At 44.3% G+C, this 21,464-nt stretch overlaps 1 protein-coding gene across 1 annotated transcript in view; it reads right to left on the minus strand.

Moving 5' to 3' along the window:
- Window positions 1–1,032: 1,032 nt before the first annotated feature.
- The window catches only part of LOC111951101 (connector enhancer of kinase suppressor of ras 2-like), a 49,658-nt gene continuing 29,226 nt past the window's right edge, over window positions 1,033–21,464 (minus strand). The window contains 14 exon segments of the mRNA XM_023969116.2: window positions 1,033–2,467; window positions 3,009–3,208; window positions 5,514–6,021; window positions 6,232–6,335; window positions 6,491–6,558; window positions 6,770–6,841; window positions 13,590–13,663; window positions 13,844–14,022; window positions 14,153–14,201; window positions 14,331–14,506; window positions 15,651–15,740; window positions 16,244–16,449; window positions 17,150–17,283; window positions 20,887–21,033. Coding sequence (XP_023824884.1) covers window positions 2,420–2,467; window positions 3,009–3,208; window positions 5,514–6,021; window positions 6,232–6,335; window positions 6,491–6,558; window positions 6,770–6,841; window positions 13,590–13,663; window positions 13,844–14,022; window positions 14,153–14,201; window positions 14,331–14,506; window positions 15,651–15,740; window positions 16,244–16,449; window positions 17,150–17,283; window positions 20,887–21,033 — 2,055 coding nt within the window. The 3' untranslated portion in view covers window positions 1,033–2,419.

Consider the following 21,464-nt stretch of genomic DNA (forward strand, 5'->3'; position numbering starts at 1 on the left):
CTGTGGCAAGAAGGTTTGCTGTGTCTGTCAGCGTAGTGTCCAGAGCATGGAGGCGCTACCAGGAGACAGGCCAGTACATCAGGAGACGTGGAGGAGGCCGTAGGAGGGCAACAACCCAGCAGCAGGACCGCTACCTCCGCCTTTGTGCAAGGAGGAGCACTGCCAGAGCCCTTCTCTTATACACATCTAGATGTGTATAAGAGACAGGTCCAGAGCATGGAGGCGCTACCAGGAGACAGGCCAGTACATCAGGAGACGCGGAGGAGGCCGTAGGAGGGCAACAACCCAGCAGCAGGACCGCTACCTCCGCCTTTGTGCAAGGAGGAGCACTGCCAGAGCCCTGCAAATGACCTCCAGCAGGCCAAAAATGTGCATGTGTCAGCATATGGTCTCATAAGGGGTCTGAGGATCTCATCTCGGTACCTAATGGCAGTCAGGCTACCTCTGGCGAGCACATGGAGGGCTGTGCGGCCCCACACCATGACTGACCCACCGCCAAACCGGTCATGCTGGAGGATGTTGCAGGCAGCAGAACGTTCTCCACGGCGTCTCCAGACTCTGTCACGTCTGTCACATGTACTCATGTGCTCAGTGTGAACCTGCTTTCATCTGTGAAGAGCACAGGGCGCCAGTGGCGAATTTGCCAATCTTGGTGTTCTCTGGCAAATGCCAAATGTCCTGCACGGTGTTGGGCTGTAAGCACAACCCCCACCTGTGGATGTCGGGCCCTCATACCACCCTCATGAAGTCTGTTTCCTGTCTCTTATACACATCTAGATGTGTATAAGAGACAGGCACTACCTGAGCCACTTGTGTGGGTTGTAGACTCCGTCTCATGCTACCACTAGAGTGAAAGCACCGCCAGCATTCAAAAGTGACCAAAACATCAGCCAGGAAGCATAGGAACTGAGAAGTGATCTGTGGTCACCACCTGCAGAACCACTCCTTTATTGGGGGTGTCTTGCTAATTGCCTATAATTTCCACCTTTTGTCTATTCCATTTGCACAACAGCATGTGAAATTTATTGTCAATCAGTGTTGCTTCCTAAGTGGACAGTTTGATTTCACAGAAGTGTGATTGACTTGGAGTTACATTGTGTTGTTTAAGTGTTCCCTTTATTTTTTTGAGCAGTGTAGTTCATTTAAGATCAAGATTCATTGTAGTGTTACTGTACACATCCCTGGCATAGTCTTCAGAACAGACAGTACTGTACAGAAGCAGAAGGTTCTAACATGGCCATGCAGGTGAGCAGTGAGTTAAAGGGCGCTCCACTAATGCAGTCTTTCAGATGAGGCGAAATATCCAATATCATCAAACCAGAAAAGGCTGTGGATGTCTTATGTGCCTTCTAGAAGTTATGTGCCTTAATAAGTCAAACAATACTGTCCTTCACAGACAATGTTCTGAGAGAGTGAGAGAGATGGAGTGGACAGAAACCCAGAGTGAGATGAATGTGTGTTCAAGAGCTGCTGAAATAGGTGGAGGGAGATGGGAATAAAGACACATAGGGCAACATTTTCCTCATGCAAAACAGCAATGAACTGTGCAGAAAATACCATAAAACTCAGGCCATGTTTCAATCAGATCAGCGCTAACAGACAAACTCATAGCTTAATATTGCTTTTATTTAGACGGTGTCGGAGGTGTAACTGCATTCGTGGACATTGCCATTGGATGCACTGAGTCACATTAGTAGAAATCCCATKCAGCCGTGTTACAAGTTTGAACACTGGAATGTGTGATATAATCTATACCTCGATTAGGCTGATATAAATCATTATTCATTAGTTGAATGATTTTCAATTTGAGTGTCATTATTTCTATATAGCCTACACTTTCTCCTTCTGAACTTGTAACGCGGGTGGGACATAAGGACGGGTGTGGTTTTCGTGACAATGACCACAAGCGCAGCCACTCACCGACTTAACAGCTTCAACGCAGTTACACCTCCGACATCGCCTAAACAAAGGCAATATTAAGCTATGTGTTTGTTGATTACCGTGGGTTAAAGCTAATCTGATTAAATCCTGGCCTCACTATATTCTCCAGTTCAATTTATGTTATAACTTTCCTTTAACAATGTCAAGGAGAAGAAGACTATTATTGAACTAGAGTTTAAGTACTGTAAATAGCGTGAACATGCATTGCACGATGCAACTATTGAATATGTTATGGTTATTTTGATCACTGAACAAACTATTTTGCATGAGAGAAGGTCCTTAGAGGTAGATGTGGGCATGCAGAGAGAGAGTGAGATTGAGTGAAAGAGAGAGGTTGAGGGGGGTTAACCCTGGTTGTTGTGGCTGTCTTCCAGGGATGTGGGGATGTCTGGGTTAGGGCAGTAAGGGCACGTCCCTTGGCAGGATGAACTGGGTGACTATGATGGTGCTGCTGTGTCCATGGTCTGTTCCATACAGGCTATCCTAAAAAACCCAACGACGGGTCAGAGTCCTGAAGAGGGACATTCTGTCAGGGGGAAAGAAGAGTATGATTTAAGATGTGTATACACTACATAAACAGTACACACACTGTACACACTATATTCTATAGGTCCTGTCATCTATCAATCAAATGTATTTTATAAAGCCCTTTTTTACATCAGCAGATGTCACAAAGTGCTTATACAGAAGCCCAGTCTAAAACCCCAAAGAGCAAGCAATGCAGATGTAGAAGCACGGTGGCTAGGAAAAACTCCCTTGAAAGGCAGGAACCTAGAAAGAAACCTAGAGAGGAACCAGGCTCTGAGGGGTGGCCAGTCCACTTCTGGCTGTGCAGGCTGGAGATTATAAGGGTACATGCAATTAAGGTCAGATCGTTCTTCAAAAAGATTTTCAAACATTCATAGATGACCAGCAAGGTCAAATAATAACCACAGTGATTATAGAGGGTGCAACGGGTTAGCACCTCAGGACTAAATGTCAGTTGGCCGAGCATTCCACACAGCAGGTGCAGTAGAGAGAGAGAGAGGGAGATGGGGAGAGAGAAAAAGAGAGRGGGGGGGTCATACCTTGAGCGCACTCTGTAGGATGCGGAGACGGTGCAGCTTTTCGCTGAGCAGTGGGTCGTTGACGCGGCGGACGAAGGAGCGTTTGTACTCAAGGCGGGCAGAGGGCCGGTGGTCTCCCATGGAGGACAGGTTGGCCCTTTCCAGGGCCCGGTACAGGTCCCCCAGAGAGTCAGCCTGGGGACGGCCCTCTCTCTCACGGCCTGAGGAAAAACAGAGTCACAATACATGGCATTCACCGGCTGGCACCACATTCAACATCAAAAACAGCAATATGCATGTGCATCAAGATCTCTCACTCCTGGAAGTTCAGAACAATACTGCATTTCCTCATAGGCAGGCAGAACACACACAGTAAGCTGCTACTGTGGAATGTCCCATGCTATCCTTTACATATACTGCCCTCTTATGGTGCTATTGCCACATAGCTCTTATCTTATTTGGCACCCCTTCAAATGAGTGGATTYGGCTATTTCTGCCACACCCGTTAATGACAGGTGTATAAAATTGAGCACACAGCCATGCAATCTCCGTAGACAAACATTGGTAGTAGAATGGCCCGTACTGAAGAGCTCAGTGACTTTCAACGTGGCACCGTCATAGGATGCCACCTTTCCAACAAGTCAGACTGTCAAGTTTCCAGAGGTGTCAACTGTAAGTCCTGTTATTGTGAAGTAGAAACGTCTATGAGCAACAACGGCTCAACCACAAAGTGGTAGACCACACAAGCTCACAGAACGGGACCGCCGAGTGCTGAAGCACGTAGCGTGTAAAAATCGTCTRTCCTCGGTTGCAACACTCACTACAGAGTTCCAAACTGCCTCTAGAAGCAACGTCAGCAAAATAACTGTTCGTCGGGAGCTTCATGAAATGGGTTTTCATGTCCGAGCAGCTGCACACAAGCCTAAGATCACCATGTGCAATGCCAAGCGTCAGCTGGAGTGGTGTAAAGCTCGCCGCCATTGGACTCTGGAGCAGTTAAAACGCGTTCTTTGGAGTGATGAATCACGCTTCACAATCTGGCAGTCCAACGGACAAATCTGGGTTTGGCGGATGCTAGGATAACGCTAGATGCCCCAATGCATAGTGACAGCTGTAAAGTTTGGTGGAGGAGGAATAATGGTCTGTTTTTTCATGATTCGGGCTAGGCCCCTTAGTTCCAGTGAAGGGAAATCTTAACACTACAGCAGACAATGACATTCTAGACTATTCTGTGCTTCCAACTTTGTGGCAACAGTGCACAAAGCGAGGTCCATACAGAAATAGTTTGTCGAGATCGGTGTGGAAAAACTTGACTGGCCTGAACAGAGCCCTGACCTCACCCCATCAAACACCTTTGTGATGAATTGGAATGCTGACTGGGAGCCAGACCTAATCACCCAACATCAGTGCCTGACCTCATTAATGCTCTTTTGGCTGAATGGAAGCGAGTCCCAACAGCAATGTTCCAACATCTAGTTGAATGCCTTCCCAGAAGAGTAGAGGCTGTTGTAGCAGAAAAGGGAAGACGAAGTCCATATTAGTGCCCATGATTCTGAAATGAGATGTTCAACGAGCAGGTGTCCACATACTTTTGACCATGTAGTGTATGTTGACTCAAACTTAACCAAAGGTTTTGTGTCTGGTGGTTGTCATACTTTGCTGTGCATTTGCAATATATGTTTTAGGGGTCAGCAATACATTTGTTTTGGGGGTCAGTTGTGAAGCTGTGGGGCTGTGCCTCTTGAAGTGTATCATGCAGTATTTGCTGCGTGTTTTTGTGTTAGAGTCTATAGAGGGAGTAGTAGAGACAGTGAGTGATAGAGCGGCAGAGAAATTAGGACAGGAAAAAAGGCCCCTTGGGCATGTTTCTTTGTCCTCTTCAAAATTCAACGTTAACATGGGCTGAAAGGATTCTTCCTCGCCCCATCTCCCCAAACACTGCGGCGGGGCACAGCGATGTCTCTATCATGGTTGTGTGTGTGTGTGTGTGTGTGTGTGTGTGTGTGTGTGTGTGTGTGTGTGGTGTGTGTGTGTGTGTGTGTGTGTGTGTGTGTGTGTGTGTGTGTGTGTGTGTGTGTGTGTGTGTGTGTGTGTGTGTGTGTGTGAAGACATCGAGGAGGGGCCGGGCTGCCAGGATGAATTAGTGTCAATTAGGACACTAAGATTTCCCCTCACTTTAGAATGGTGTCCTGGAGATCTGTAGGGATGGGGGATGGGGCTGGTCTAACTTCAGAACATCAGCAATGTCTGTGACACAGACTGTGTCTGAACAATGCCTATAATTAGCAACATCATTCACCATTGGATACCAGGTTTACCCTATAAGTAGTAATTTCCATGTAAGTATATAAAACTATTTTTACACATCAAGTTATCCTAGAATGTAACAGGGAGAGAGAGGTTAAGGTTGTTGTCACATCTCTCTTTCTCTCTGTCTCATGGTGCCATGACTCTCTATTTCATGGGTGTCATGGCTGTCACGTCTTCATGTGCCTGTGTCTCAGTCATGTCTTAGTAATGTCTCACCTGTGTCTCTGGCCAGCTGGTAGTGGTCGTGGTCCCTGTGGTCAGAGGCGCTGGCCGAGGCTGAGAGAATGGCATGGAGCCCACTGTCTCGGGGTAGGGTGAAGCTACGTGGTTTCCCCACAGCCTCTACAGGGACACTRGGGCTGAGTTGCAGGGGCAGTGGGCCATAGTGCTCCTGCAGCAGGCTGCGCTGGGCAGGGAGGGTTGACTGGCGGCGGTACTCCACAGACAGACCTCCTCCTCCAGGGGAACACAGCAGGGCCTCCTCCAGGGGCAGGGGCAGTGTCTGCAGGTAGTGTAGCCCCGTGCTGCCCAAGGGCGTCTCAATCAGGTCCTGCCACGAACGCCGTTGGCTGGAGGACTTCTGGCCAGGCGAGATGCCGCCTCCGCTGCTGCTTCCCTCCTGTGGCTCGGGGTGGAACTCCTCATGAGAGGAGCGTGACTGGAAGGTCTCAGAGGAGGAGAGGCGGCCGTGTTTGGGCTCCAGGTATGGACTCATCTGGGACACCTACAGAGAACCAGACAGAGAGGTGTCATGGCATAGCATTGGTAATTAATGTATATACCTGAATATTKTTTTGTAAAGGGAAGAGACTCAGCTAGAGAGGTATATAATGGCATTGTAACAATAATGTAAATAACAGGAGGATTAGAAAAGAGGGAAGAGTCCAGATTAAAACTATGCACAGAGTAGCTTTTCACAGAAAGAGTGACTTACCGAGGGGGGCCCGGGGTAGGTATCGTAGGGGGGAGGAGGGCTGTCCTGTTTGGGCATGGTTGAAGGCATCTCCATGTCCTCATGGTCACTTTCACTCCAGTAGTCTGGTCATGATGACAAGGATGAAGCAGAGAAGAGGACACGTCACCATCAGAAAGAGACAATGTGGAGGATTTTCTAAAGTAGACGTAGGGCAAACGAAGCAGCTCTTAGCCTCTATTATTGTMAACTATATTAATGTGTATTCACGTATTCTCACCCTGGTCCTGTCGGATCCTCTCCTGCTCCGAGTAACCTGCCACTGCCATGGTCAGACGACTCAGCCACCTGTGAGGGAACAACATTAATGACCCCATTCCAAATCTCACACACCACACACCATTCTGTTATCTCCTGCTGTTYTTGCATCTCACATCAGCTCACCTGGTCATCTGCCTAGCCCTATTTGTCAAAACCTTTCAGTTTTTCTCACCTCCTTGTCTCTGCTTGTCTCCCCTCCGTGTTAGCTACAGTAATAATGTCTGACAGTGACTCTCACCTGTTCATGTCATCYGCATTGTCTGCTGCAAAGTAGAAACTCTTGATCTTTGGATGGCAGGCCTTGAAAGCACTGGAACACAGAAACATGCGGTCAGGGACAGATTATACCATACGGTAAATAGTGCTGAGCGGTTAGTGCTTTTTGAGGTCGGTTAGGTTCGGTTAAATAATCACGGTTTTTGGTTTCGATAAGTTTTTCATACATTATGAAATACATTATGAAATACAGCTTTTTAATGGACATTCMAAAGCCAAAAATAGTGAGCATTTAATTGCCAAAACATTTAAAATATTCCATTGTCTCTGTCACGTCCACATTGGGTAGACACCAATAGAAAAATAGGAAATTACTATGAAATAATAAAATATTTCAGTTATGTGTATTACTTTGTTTGATTTGATGACTTTATTATTTTTCATTTCTTCAAGTCATCTCATCTCTGCTCAGGCACTAGAAGCCAWACCTAACTTTATCTGTGTGCTCCCCATACTGTACTGTCTTCAGTCATCCTATTTAGCTAGCCAGCCTAAGTAGCCTATGCTGCAGAACTGTCTGACAAAATTATTTTACTAGTTCTTCAACGTAGATAAGATATACTTTCACGAACTGTCTCTGTCCCTCTCGTCGTTGTGTTGTGAACATTCCTCTCTCATGTGGTCTGTGTTTATCTAACCCAGGGTTGCCAGGTCAAGCAAAAAATGTCAAGCCCAATGACATCTCTAAACCCACCCAAAAGACCTGAAAACGAGCCTCATTTTTCTATATACAATAAAGCCTTTTTCCATAACGTTATCGAGCCAATTAAGAAGGAATATCAGTGTATCTTGTAATGACATTAGAAGCAAAATTTGTGTTTCCTCCAAATATKAATTATTTTAGTTTCCATTCTATAGTTTCTATACTATGCATTGTGCATGTAACATGAACAATTATGAAAGTGTTTTTGTTTTGTGAGGGGTGTGATTTGAGAAGCTATAAGAGATAATTGTTTTCCATGAACTTTGCACAGTGAGTAGTCACCGCCCTGAAGTGAGGTCAAGGAGCATGCCAGCCTGCCGGAACCACCCCTTTCCAGCAAAAGGTATAAATGATGGGTTAAAAAAACCCACATTGGACCAGAAAAGCATGAAGCTGCAGCTGCGCATTTAAAGTGATTTGAACTTTGAATCTCAACACGAGGTGGAGACGATAAACTCACCTCCCAGACAATCATTGGTACGAGTGATTAGCTGTTCTAAGTAAAGTGTCTTAGAAAGAGAATTTAAGTAGGATMATCCTGTTACTCTGCTCAAACCATCGATACAGCTGGCTAGCCTATCTTCAAAGAAGCCTCTTCAAGAGTGAATGRAAGGAAAGTCCACTCTGTAGTTCTGTTCAGGACTACACGACAAGTTACCGGATACCGAACAACTTCAAAGAAGGACAACAGTAGAAGACTTKTTGGAACCATTTCGGACAATCAGAGCCTTACAAGTGTGCTGCGAAAAGGCCCAACGCCCTTTCCAAGGCTGCCCTGTTTACCCGAGAGATCCCCGGGTGAACCCAGGCATTTCACGTAAATACATTCATGATTTCTTGCTCAAAGTGGGCAGCTGTTCGTGTGCAAAGTATTTGGTTACTGTAGGTGAGAGTAGTTTCTGAATGTACCAATGTTAAGTGCCTCTGTCCCTCTCTCTCTCCATCTCCATCTCTTCTTTAACTAGTTAAAGAGCGCTCTCGTGTTGCCCCAGATCCAAATCAGTTAATTGTTACATGATTCATTTAAAATCGGGTAACAATTAAAGATAATTAGTTAATTTGATAAATAACAGTCTTCAGATTAATATTAAAGTCAAGTCACGACAATATGTACAGTAACAGTCAAAAGTCTGGACACACCTTCTCATTCAAGGGTTTTTCTTTATATTTACTATTTTATACATTGTAGAATAATAGTGAAGACATCAAAACCATGAAATAACACATATGAAATCATGTAGTAAAAAAAAGTGTTAAACAAATCAAAATATATTTTGCCTTGAAGACAGCTTTGCACACTCTTGGCATTCTCTCAACCAGCTTCACCTGGAATGCTTTTCCAACAGTCTTGAAGGAGTTCCCACATATGCTGGGCACTTGTTGGCTGCTTTTCCTTCACTCTGCGGTCCAACTCAATCCAAACCATCTCAACTTGGTTGAGGTCGGGTGATTGTGGAGGCCAGGTCATCTGATGCAGCACTTCATCACTCTTCTTCTTGGTCAAATAACCCATACACAGTCTGGAGGTGTGTTGGGTCATTGTCCTGTTGAAAAACAAATGATAGTCCCACTAATCGCAAACCAGATGGGATGGCATATCGCTGCAGAATGATGTGGTAGCCATGCTGGTTAAGTGTTACTTGCATTTTAAATTAATCACAGACATTGTCACCAGCAAAGCAACCCCACACCATCAAACCTCCTCCTCCATGCTTCACGGTTGGAACCACACATGCAGAGATCATCTGTTCACCTACACTGCGTCTCACAAAGACACAACCAAACATTTCAAATTTGGACTCATCAGATCAAAGGACAGATTTCCACTGGTCTAATGTCCATTGCTTGTGTTTCTTGGCCCAAGCAAGTCTGTTCKTCTTATTTGTGTCCTTTAGTAGTGGTTTCTTTGCAGCAATTTGACCATAAAGGCCTGATTCTTGCAGTCTCCTCTGAACAGTTGATGTTGGGATGTGTCTGTTACCTGAACTCTCTGAGGCATATATTTGGGCTGCAATTTCTGAGGCTGGTAACTCTAATGAACTTATCCTCTGCAGCAGAGGTAATTCTGTCTTCCTTTCTGTGGCGGTCGTCATTAGAGCCAGCTTCATCATAGCGCTTGATGGTTTTTGCGACTGCACTTGAAGAAACTTTCAAAGTTCTTGAAATGTTCCGCATTGACTGACCTTCATGTTTGAAGTAATGACAGACTGTTGTTTCTCTTTGCTTATTTGAGCTGTTCTTGCCATAATATGGACTTGGTATTTTACCAATAGGGCTATCTTCTGTATACCATCTTTACCTTGTCACAACACAACTGATTGGCTCAAACGCATTAAGAAGGAAAGAAATTCCAGAAATTAACTAATTAATTAAGGCACACCTGTTAATTGAAATGCATTCCAGGTGACTACCTCATGAAGCTGGTTGAGAGAATGCCAGAGTGTKCAAAGCTGTCATCAAGGCAAAGAGTGGCTACTTTGAAGAATCTCAAATATAAAATGTATTTTGATTTGTTTAGCACTTTTTTGGTTACTACATGATTCCATATGTGTTATTTCATAGTGTTGATGTCTTCACGATTATTCTACAATGTAGAAAATAGTAAAAATATAGACAAACCCTTGAATGAGTAGGTGTGTCCAAACTTTTGACTGGTACTGTATATGTATATCAATTCAAAATGCTTGTCAACAACAGCYAGTGTTTATTGTTTTGTATTTGATTTACCTGTTTTACCTCAAAGCTCATCAATAAGCTAAGGACCCTGGGACTAAACACCTCCCTCTGCAACTGGATCCAGGACTTCCTGGCGGGCCGCCCGCAGGTGTAAGAGTAGGTAACAGCACATCTGYCACACTGATCCTCAACACAGGGGCCCCTCAGGGGGGCGTTCTCAGTCTCCTCCTGTACACCCTGTTCACTCATGACTGAACGGCCAGGCACAACTCCAACACCATCATTAAGTTTGCCGATGACACATCAGTGGTAGGCCTGATCACCGACAACGACGAGACAACATATAGGGAGGAGGTCAGAGACCGGGACAACAACCTCTCCCTCAACGTGATCAATATAAAGGAGATGATTGTGGACTACAGGAAAAAGAGGACCGAGCACGCCCCCATTCTCATCAACGGGGTTGCAGTGGAGCAGGTTGAGAGCTTCAAGTTCCTTGGTGTCCACATCACCAACAAACTAACATGGTCCAAGCATACCAAGACAGTCGTGAAGAGGGCACGACAAAACCTATTCCTCCTCAGGAGACTGAAAAGATTTGGCATGGGTCCTCAGATCCTCAAAAGGTTATACAGCTGCACCATTGAGAGCATCATGACTGGTTGCATCATGGCCTGGTATGGCAACTGCTCGGCCTCCAACCGCAAGGCACTACAGAGGGTAGTGCGAACGGCCCAGTACATCACTGGGGCCAAGCTTCTTGCCATCCAGGACCTCTATACCAGGCGGTGTCAAAGGAAGGCCCTAAAAATTGTCAAAGACTCCAGCCACCCTAGTCATAGACTGTTCTCTCTGCTACCGCACGGCAAGCGGTACCGGAGCGCCAAGTCTAGTTCCAAGAGGCTTCTGAACAGCTTCTACCACCAAGCCATAAGACTCCTGAACACCTAATCAAATGGATAACCAGACTATTTGCATTGCCCCCCCCCCTTTCCCCCTCTTTTACACCGCTACTACTCTTTGTTGCATAGTCACTTTAATAACTCTACCTTCATGTACATATTACCTCAACTAACCGGTGCCCCCGCACATTGACTCTGTACCGGTACCCCCCTGTATATAGTCTCGCTATTGTTATTTTACTGCTGCTCTTTAATTACTTGTTACTTTTATTTCTTATTCTTATCCGTATTTTTTAAAACTGCATTGTTGGTTAGGTGCTCGTAAGTAAGCATTTCACCTGTTCTATTCGGCGCATGTGACTAATACAATTTGATTTGATTTGATTTGAATGAGTAAACTTTTGACTGTTACTGTATATGTATATGAATTGAAAATGCTTGTCAACCACAGCCAGTGTTTATTTTTTTGAAATTGTTTTACCTGTAGCCTAATCCAGGGGCGCAACTTTGGTTTTAGAAGTGAGGGGGACATAATCATATATATAATTTTTTATCCAGTCAGATAAACACTCCAAACAGGCTACCCGACCGYTCGGAGGCATCCGCATGGTCCTAAAGCACACCGTTGCCTCGTTTTGTATCACATTCTAATTATAAAACAGGGGTGACGAAAATGCAATTTCAGAATGTGGGGGGACATGTCCCCAGTGAAAGGTGCACCCCTGGCCTAATCTGACTACTGTTACCGTCAATCTAATGCATTCATAATAACACAAGTCTACAACAACAATACAATGAAGTCATAGGCTATTTATTCAATTGGTTTGCCAGCTAGGTAGGCTAAACAAGTGACACAAATTGATTTGCAATAACTCGTCATTTCAACATATTTATTTTATTAAATGGTAGCCTACAATGGCATATACATTAATAGGCTACTTGATAGCCAACATAGGCAAATGTATAATTCTCCACATTAGCCTAATGTCAGTTTCATTGAGGACTTTTCCCCATAAAAACAACTATGTGAGGGAGTTCCATAACTTGCATTTCAAATTTCCACTCGGGCAGCCCCTGAGACCCAAGAACTGCGCATGCATAAAGCACTTCGCTTGATACCGTTTTATTTAAGCAGTCAACATTAGAATGCAGTTTAAACCACCTCTGAGCGAATTTATGTAATGCGCTCTAGTGTGCCTAAAGTAATTTTCCAGTGCTTTTTCTCCATTATTTATTGATGTGCATTAGTTCTAGTGTAATAATATGTTTTCTGGAAAAAAGGGTTGGAAATAGGTGTCTCCATAATGACAATCTAAATAGCCTACCTACAACTGGGAAAAAGTTGTCACAATGTGCACGCGTGCTGCTCTCTCTCCTCTCGCTCACGTGACACAGCCAATAAATGTAGTGCTCTCTCAACACACACACGCACACACTCCTCCGGCCCTCCACGCCACTCACTCATTCAGCAACAGACTGCCTGACTGTCAGCAGCAGGTCACAGTAAAATATATATTTTTTAAGAAAAATGTCATTCGGCTGCGGTGCAACATAAAAATAGCCCAAAAACCTGCAACCCGCGGCCAATACATTGTTGATAACAATACATTGTTATCAAAGTAGTCCAATTTATCTGGAAACCCACGAACATGCAACACTGATCTAACCTTTCTTTTTTCTATCCAGTTAAATAAACACTCCAAACAGCCTACCCGACCTCTCGGGAGCGTCCGCAAAATCCTAAAGCACACCGTTGCCTCATTTTGTATCACATTCCAATGATAAAACTGGGGGGGAACATAAATGCAATTTCAGAATGAAAGTTGCGCCCCTGCGTAAAAGTGTGTCCATCCAGAGATCTGTATATAATGGCGAGATGCTATTGTCTCCGTCCTAACCATGGGAGTCGTTGTCCCAAAGGCAGGAAGGCAGGCGACACATTTAAATCCAAAATAAGCCCATAGAAACGCATTTTGGACAGATTTTGACGAGAGTAAAACCTCTSGCTTCGCCTCTTCCCCTCTGATCCATCTCTGTCCAAAAAAGAAAAAACTGGCGCAATGGATTATAGGATTATAGTTAATTACCACGTTTCTGAGCTAAACTAGGTTGAATATTTGCGAACTACAACTCCCTTTAGCCCAGCGTTCCATATAGTTCTTGACTTGATTTCTGTTTTGAAAGATTTCTCTAGAGAAACGTCACGCTGGGCTCACAAAAAACAAACTAAATGGAATTCAAGTAATTGAACCGACGTCGGTCAATTAGTTGTTTAATAACAACAACAAAAAATGAAATGTCGGTTARTCGCTCAGCACTAACTGTAAGTATTCTGGGGCACAAACACAGGTTTCATATACTGAACATATATTGTATTTAAAGACTCACACACTGCATTCTAAATAGATTCAAACAAACACATGCCAAGGTTCACACAGACAAACAGACTACAAGACTCACATATKAATTTATTGTATACAAACACAAAKGCATGTACTCACTACTTCCTACGGCACTCAGATGCACGATCAATCTTGAATTCTGGGAGACTAACAAAGCCCTCTGCCTTTTCATCCTGAGGGAGGAAAAAACATAATATCATACACTGTTCTGAGTCTGACAAACATTACTTTTCTGAGTTACAAAAAATATAGAGGGATGGTTAACATTTTCACAAGATAATCAAGAGAGGATGCAGAGAGGGAGTCACAGTACAACAAATTAGCAAGTTTGTCAGTATCACTCACACACTCACCTCCTCATTCATGTACCAGTATAGGCAGGTATCTTTCAGGATGAACCAGTATTTCTTCCACTTCTGGGAGAAGTAGCTTTTAGCATCCTTCTTTTTCCACAGCCAGCCCTCACAGTCCCCCCGCCCCAGGTCCTTACAGGAGATACGCCTCTTACTGATGGAGGACAAAGAGTCACCAGCTGTAGGGAGGAGAGAGGAGTATCGATGAAACAACTGTATTGGGTGGTCTGCATCAGATTACATTTAAGGTATGTAGTGTATATTTGAAACTGTACATGCGTTGTGGACTGTAGGTTTTGAATAACTGACCTTTACTCTTCTTCCTAGACCTTGAGCGCAGCGAGGATCGTTCAAACATCTACAAAATAACACACAGGAAAATTAGAGATATCAAACCACTGTGCTCAGACCTCTATATATCTAATCATAATCACAACAAAAAAAAGCGTCAGTGTTGTCTCAGGGCCCTGGGACCAATGGGACTTACATGGTAGAGGGAGGCGGAGTCAGAGCCGGACGTGGAGACTTCCATCTGGAGGGCTGGGAGGAGGGCGTAGTGGGCGGGGCTGCCCTTGTCACTCTTCTTCCTGCTGCGTCCTGTCAGGTACTCCTCTGGCATGGCCTTGTCCTCACTCTGATTCACATAGCACAGCAGGGAGTTCTCTACGAGAGCAGGGGAGGCCAGCAATTAGATCACTTTGTCTAACGCCATTTGATTATATCGGCCTACTATGTGTAAATMATTTCTACCTATTGAATAGTCATTGTGCTGTTACTTTGTTACTACAAACTTTAAACAACAGTGAAAAACAAGCCAAAAGCCAATTCTAGAGATTGTGTAATGATTGCTTGGATGAAAAGGGACAGTTGTGTGACTTGTGGACTTAGTCATGTCATTAGGGCCTTGAGGCTACAGCAAGGCCCCTGATGAACATCCTCCATCTGACTCTTATAGGCTAGTTTTGAGAGCCATGTCATTGGGCAGTGTAATTTATGTTTTGTGTAATCCTGTGGTGTGTCCAGGCATTCAGCTTTAGGGCTCTGAGGCTTTACTCGGTCTTGTCATTCAGACAAATGCCTAGGCTTCACTCAAACCCCATTATTGTACTGAACCAACAGAGMCATTTCTAAAGGATTGTCATTATTCTGATATTTGCAAGACATCTTCCCAAACAATTGAAAGAAATGTTGCCTTTAGGCAATACGTCAAGATACTGCCTCTTGCCAAATATACGGATAATACAGCACCCTCACTGAAGCTGAAAAGCCCAGGGGGAAAATAAACTGACTGCCATTGGGAATTAAAAACACAACATCACAGTGGCTGCCTCTCAGACTGAACCAAGGCCATTCGCTCTCTTCCTACTCTGCTTGCCACCAGGCCTGGCAGCAATCAATCAAACCAAGCAAATCTTAGGAAGAGCCTGGTTACAGTTGCCAAGGCAACGACATACCTTCAAGACCCAAAAGCAAAGAGAGAGAGAGGCAGAGAGTCACTGAGAGAAATGGGTGAGATTGAAAGAGAAAGAGAGTAGGAGGGACTAACAAAGATACACAGAAAGAAGAGACCGGAAAAGAGGGACAGATAGAGAGGAGGATAGCTAATTCAGCATCATATCTATTATGCACTGAGCCCTGCCTGGCTGCTCAGCTTCCTAGTCCCTTGGCTAAGACATCTGAGATGGGGAGGCAGAAAACCCAATTATGAGAGATATCCACCCACTCACCTCTGCTGCTATAGCTCTCTCTTACTGTCTCCCCTCTCTTTTTATCTCTCCCTTTCTCTCCATCCCGGCCTCCCACTCACCTCTCCTGCTCTCTCTCTTCAGCTTGGCCGGGTCTTCATAGTCTCCCACCCAGTTATATTCCACTGGCATGGAGATGGGCCTAAGCCTGCCTGGAGCACGCAGCACAGATAACACACAACATTACAGACCTASCCAGGAAMATCWAAGMGCTACAAACAGCCTATATTAACAATACAGTGACACAAACATCACAAACACAGCAGGCATTGTATACAGATGTAGGATCGTTCATTTTGCTACAGCAGGAAAATAATCCTGCAGCAACAGGAAATGTGAATTATTATGTGTATTATATAATTAATGAGCATTTTTGTAGGGGTTGATACATTTTTTGTTAGGGCAAATCAAGTCTGAAATGGTCAAAGTGGAGATTACAAACTTTAGAAGCATTTTTAAAACAGAAATACACTACAAGTTTGCATTTCCTGCCTTGCAGGAAAATTTTCGCAGCAACAAAAGAGTGATCAAATCTGTAGGAAGTGCACCACATGCATCTCTCATACAAACCAACAGGCTTGGACTGGGTCATATCATACAGTATATGGGGGACTGACATCCCTCATGCAAATATGCGGTTTGGACTGGGTCATACCATAAGTGGGGGTGCAGTCCCTGCGKACAGGTGGAGGCCCGTGGTTCTGGTCGTATTCGTAGCAGTACAGAACGGCATCCTCCTCCACCAGAGGGAAACGTCGGCGACACTCCTGRTCCAGGAAGGAGTTGGGGGACTCAGAGCCCTTGGCCACCGGGATGTCAGTTTGGAGGTCGTCGTCACCTGATAGATTTCCCTTGTCRTCTCTGCAGCACAGATCATGGAGAGAGTCTGTTCGCCTATGGAGCATCGACTGCATGGGTAAACTTCAACAAAGTCATATACTACAAGGCACATAAATCCCCCCACAAAAGGGAACAAACTGACTAAATTCACAGAGTGAAGTAATTACACAGGTAAACCACTACACTATTTCACTGCAGATAATAACATAAAACATAATCAAAGTACATTATACAGTGACTACACTGTGTAATCCCTAAGGTAAGGCATACAGTATAAACAGTGACTACATAGTGTAATCCCTAAGGTAAGGCATACAGTATGAACAGTGATACTAAGTGTAATCCCTAAGGTAAGGCATACAGTATAAACAGTGACTACATAGTGTAATCCCTAAGGTAAGGCATACAGTAAACAGTGACTACATAGTGTAATCCCTAAGGTAAGGCATACAGTATAAACAGGTGACTACATGTGGTAATCCCCAGAGGTAAGGTAAGGCATACAGTATGAACAGTGACTACACTGTGTAATCCCCAAGGTAAGGCATACAGTATAAACAGTGACTACACTGTGTAATCCCTAAAGTAAGGCATGCAGTATGAACAGTGACTACACTGTGTAATCCTTCAAGTAAGGCATACAGTATAAACAGTGACTACACTGTGTAATCCCTAAAGTAAGGCATACAGTATGTCAAAGTGAGGCAGCTTGTGTGTGTACCTGGGGGTGTATGGTTCCTCAGGGGGCGGGGGGATGAAAAGGTCCTGCAGGGCACAGCTGTCCCTTCTGGAAGGGGTGCTCAGGGTACTGGTGGGTGTGGCCACACTGCTGCTGGGGCTCTGAGGGATGATGGGCTGTGAGGAGAGAGAAACCTAGTCAGTTGCACAACTGAATGCATTCAACTGAAATGTGTCTTCCGCATGTAACCACACCCCTCTGAATCAGAGAGATGCGGAGGGATGCCTTAATCGAAATCSACGTCTTTGGCGCCTGGGGAACAGTGGGTTAACTGCCTTGCTCAGGGGCAGAATGACRGATTTTTACATTGTCGGCTCTGGGATTCGATAACCTTTCGATTACTGGCCCAACGCTCCTACCCGCCAGGCTACCTGCCGCGGGGGAGAGAGGGTGAGTTTTCTGACATACTGCTGTGATGTGTAGTTTCATAATAAATTACGATCAATCAAACCATTAAAGCTTCAATATGTAGGAAATGCTAGTCTTGTTTCTCGATTGGAGAATGGCTAGAGGCAGGGTTAGGGAAGGGAAATTGATTTGATCCTTTGCATTTGATGAATTATAAAGCATAAATCAATAACTGAATCTGGATGTATGATGAAACGAGGAGGAGGAGGGTACAGAGAGGAAAAGAGGTAAAGGAGAAGGGGGAGGAGATGAGCGGGGGATTAGGAGGCGGCAGAGCTCTGACGCGCTCCAGTTGGTCAGGGCCCCAGTGGGAGGGAGGGAAACAGCACTTAGCCCAGCGTGGGACTCAGAGGGGGACAGGGATAGAGTCACATATGCCCGTCTCATCTCCACACATACGCTTCCCTCCACGCACTAGTTCAGATACAACACCGATATTAAATAATTGTTTGGGGTAAAATATGACAGACAGACACACAGAGACAGACACATTCACAAAAAGTCACTGCTTTAACGAGACCCACAAACATGGAATGCACTCTCCTGCTTGCATACTCACCATGCACAATCAGGCACATACTGTGCACATACAGAAGTTCACAAACCCTCTCAGTCATTAACCCACTGAAAAGATAGTGGTATACAGTACATAAATCACCTCTCACTAACACACAGGGCTCTATTTTAACAAACCTAACGCAATRGTAAATCTTATCACTGGTGGTAGCGCTATAGGTCCTGGGTGTGTCAGAAATACTTTTGCTATTTTCACAGCAGGAATGATGAGCTCATAGGCTGGCGGTGGTTTAGATTAATAAACAAGTTGTAGGTGTGACGAGAGCTTGGCCACTCACTGGTCAATCAATGTGTTCCATGGCTTTTTTTATTTTTTATTTCACCTTTATTTAACCAGGTAGGACAGTTGAGAACAAGTTCTCATTTACAACTGCGACCTGGCCAAGATAAAGCAAAGCAGTGCGACACAAACAACACAGAGTTACACATTGGGAATAACAAATACAGTCAATAACACAATAGAAAAATCTATATACAGTGTGTGCAATGTAGTAAGATTAGGAGGTAAGGCAATAAATAGGCCATGTGGCGAATAATTACAATTTAGCAATTAACACTGGAGTGATAGATGTGCAGAAGAATGAATATACAAGTAGAGATACTGGGGTGCAAAGGAGCAAAAATATAAATAACAATATGGGGATGAGGTAGTTGGGTGTGGGGGGCCTATTTACAGGTGCAGTAATCGGTTAAGCTGCTCTGACAGATGATGCTTAAAGTTATTGAGGGATATAAGTCTCCAGCTTCAGTGATTTTTGCTATTCGTTCCAGAGTACTGGAAGGAAAGGCGGCTAAAGTAGGAGTTGGCTTTGGGATGACCGGTGAAATATACCTGCTGGAGCGCGTGCTACAGGGTGGGTGTTGCTATGGTGACCAGTGAGCTGAGATAAGGCGGGCTTTACCTAGCAAAGACTTATAGATACCTGAAGCCAGTGGGTTTGGCGACAAAAATGAAGCGAGGGCCAGCCAACGAGAGCATAACAGTCGCAGTGGTGGTAGTATATGGGGCTTTGGTGACAAAACGGTGGCACTGTATGAATGTAAAACATCAATCTCTTGGTGCTAGTAGAGTGTTGGGGCTATTTTGTAAATGACATCGCCATGAAGTCAAGGAATCGGTAGGATATTCAGTTTTACGAGGGTATGTTTGGCAGCATAAGTGAAGGAGCCTTTTGTGGCGAAATAGGAAGCCGATTCTAGATTTAATTTGGATTGGAGATGCTTAATGTGAGTCTGGAAGGAGAGTTTACAGTCTAACCAGACACTTAGGTATTTGTAGTTGTCCACATACTCTAAGTCAGAACCGTCCAGAGTAGTGATGCTAGACGGGCGGGCGGGTGCGGGCAGCGATCGGTTGAAGAGCATGCATTTAGTTTTACTTGCATTTAAGAGCAGTTGGAGGCCACGGAAGGAGGTGTATGGCATTGAAGCTCGTCTGAAGGTTTGTTAACACAGTGTCCAAAGAAGGGCCAGAAGTATACAGAATGGTGTCGTCTGTGCAGAGGTGGATAAGAGAATCATCAGCAGCAAGAGCGACATCATWGATATATACAGAGAAAAGAGTCGGCCTGAGAATTTAACCCTGTGGCACCCCCATAATAACCGCATGCGGTTGTCTCAAGTTGTGTAGGTTATTGACGGTCTTTGAGTTGCTGGGGGCACGGAATATTCTCGTCCTAGTCCACTGTGGAATGATACCAACTACGGTTTATTAAATAGCATAAGCTACAGTAACGAGTATAGCAATAGTAAAAAAAAACATCCAGTGTTTGCTCAATATGTTCAGAGTGTTAGCAGTCAACATTGTTGTAATTGCCTTAAATATTTACACACCTCAAATATCGCCACTCCTCCCATCTCAGCGCAAGTGAAATGCCACCCTATTCCATATTTACTATAAAGTAACCACTAAAAAGGAGGACCTTCTTGATGCAATTAAAGCCTTTAAGTCTAGGAAAACTCCAGGGCTGGATGGATTACCAGTTAAGGTAGTATATCAAACCTTTTTGGATGTACTTGGAGGACCGTTATTAGCATGTTTTAACCACTCCTATAAAAATGGTAGATTATCAGATACTCAACAATAAGGTCTGATTTCACTATTACTGAAACAGGACCCAAGTGGTAAATATAAAGATCCAGTCCATTTAACAAATTGGAGGTCCCTTACACTTCAGCGTTGTGATGCAAAAATTCTAGCAAAATGTATAGCGCAAAGAATTAAAAAGGTACTGTCAGATYATTTTAATCCTATTAATCCAGTTTTCTTTAACATAAACAATACATTGGAGATAATGTACAGTGCTTCTTCCATTTAAGAATGATGGAGGCCACTGTGTTCTTGGGGACCATCAATGCTGCAGAAATATTTTGGTACCCTTCCCCAGATCTGTGCCTCGACACAATCCTGTCTCGGAGCTCTACGGAAAATTCATTGATTTGGAAAGGCACACACCTGTCTKTATATTTCTAAACAACAGTTTTTGATCATTATGGGGTATTGTATGTAGATTGATGAGAGGAAAAATATATGGGAGATTGGAAATGATTGGAAGTGATGCAGACAATTACATTGATAGAAGCCACAATCTATCTGCGATATTAAAGCTGATCTAATTAAAAAATATATATAATAAAGAACCACTATTAAGGGAATAGTTTGTGATTTCAGATTCGGCCAAATGTACACCCATTCATCAGTTGTGTGGAGGTTGAAAGTGAATGTGTTGTCATACTTGCAGGGCTAAGGGTTTCCATCTCATGTTCTTCAGCAGTGCTGGGGTGGATGTCAGCGTGCTCTGTGGTCGCTTCTTCAGAGTCAGCATAACACCCCCGGGGTCCCCACGCAAAGAATTCACCAAGTTCTTCAACTGCCAGCCCACCTAGCGCCACATGCCAACAAACACACACAAACACACAATGAAAAACACATAAGGTGACCTTTCACACAAGCATAGTAGTAATCATAGGGTAGTCATATACCAGTATGTAAACGTAAGATGAGAATAAGATAAAGGGGATGGGCAGAGAGATAATATAAGGTAAGAAGAGAGAGAGAGACGCACCACTGTCTGATGATTGACCTGGATGACTTCATCGCCTGCGTGGATTTTCTTACAGCGGTCAGCCAAAGACTTATGGAGAGGATGACACATCACACAGCTATAAACACTGATTGGCCTGATGCTGTTCACTGTCATTAATGGGATTCACTGTGACACAGCCATGAGTGACACTTCTCCGTCTGTATCATAGGAGAATGATCTACATGCCAAATGGCTTCATAGCCCTGACTGAGCATGTTGAAGATATA

Source organism: Salvelinus sp. IW2-2015, linkage group LG23 (genome assembly GCF_002910315.2).
Source record: "Salvelinus sp. IW2-2015 linkage group LG23, ASM291031v2, whole genome shotgun sequence".
NCBI classification, from domain to species: Eukaryota; Metazoa; Chordata; class Actinopteri; order Salmoniformes; family Salmonidae; genus Salvelinus; species Salvelinus sp. IW2-2015.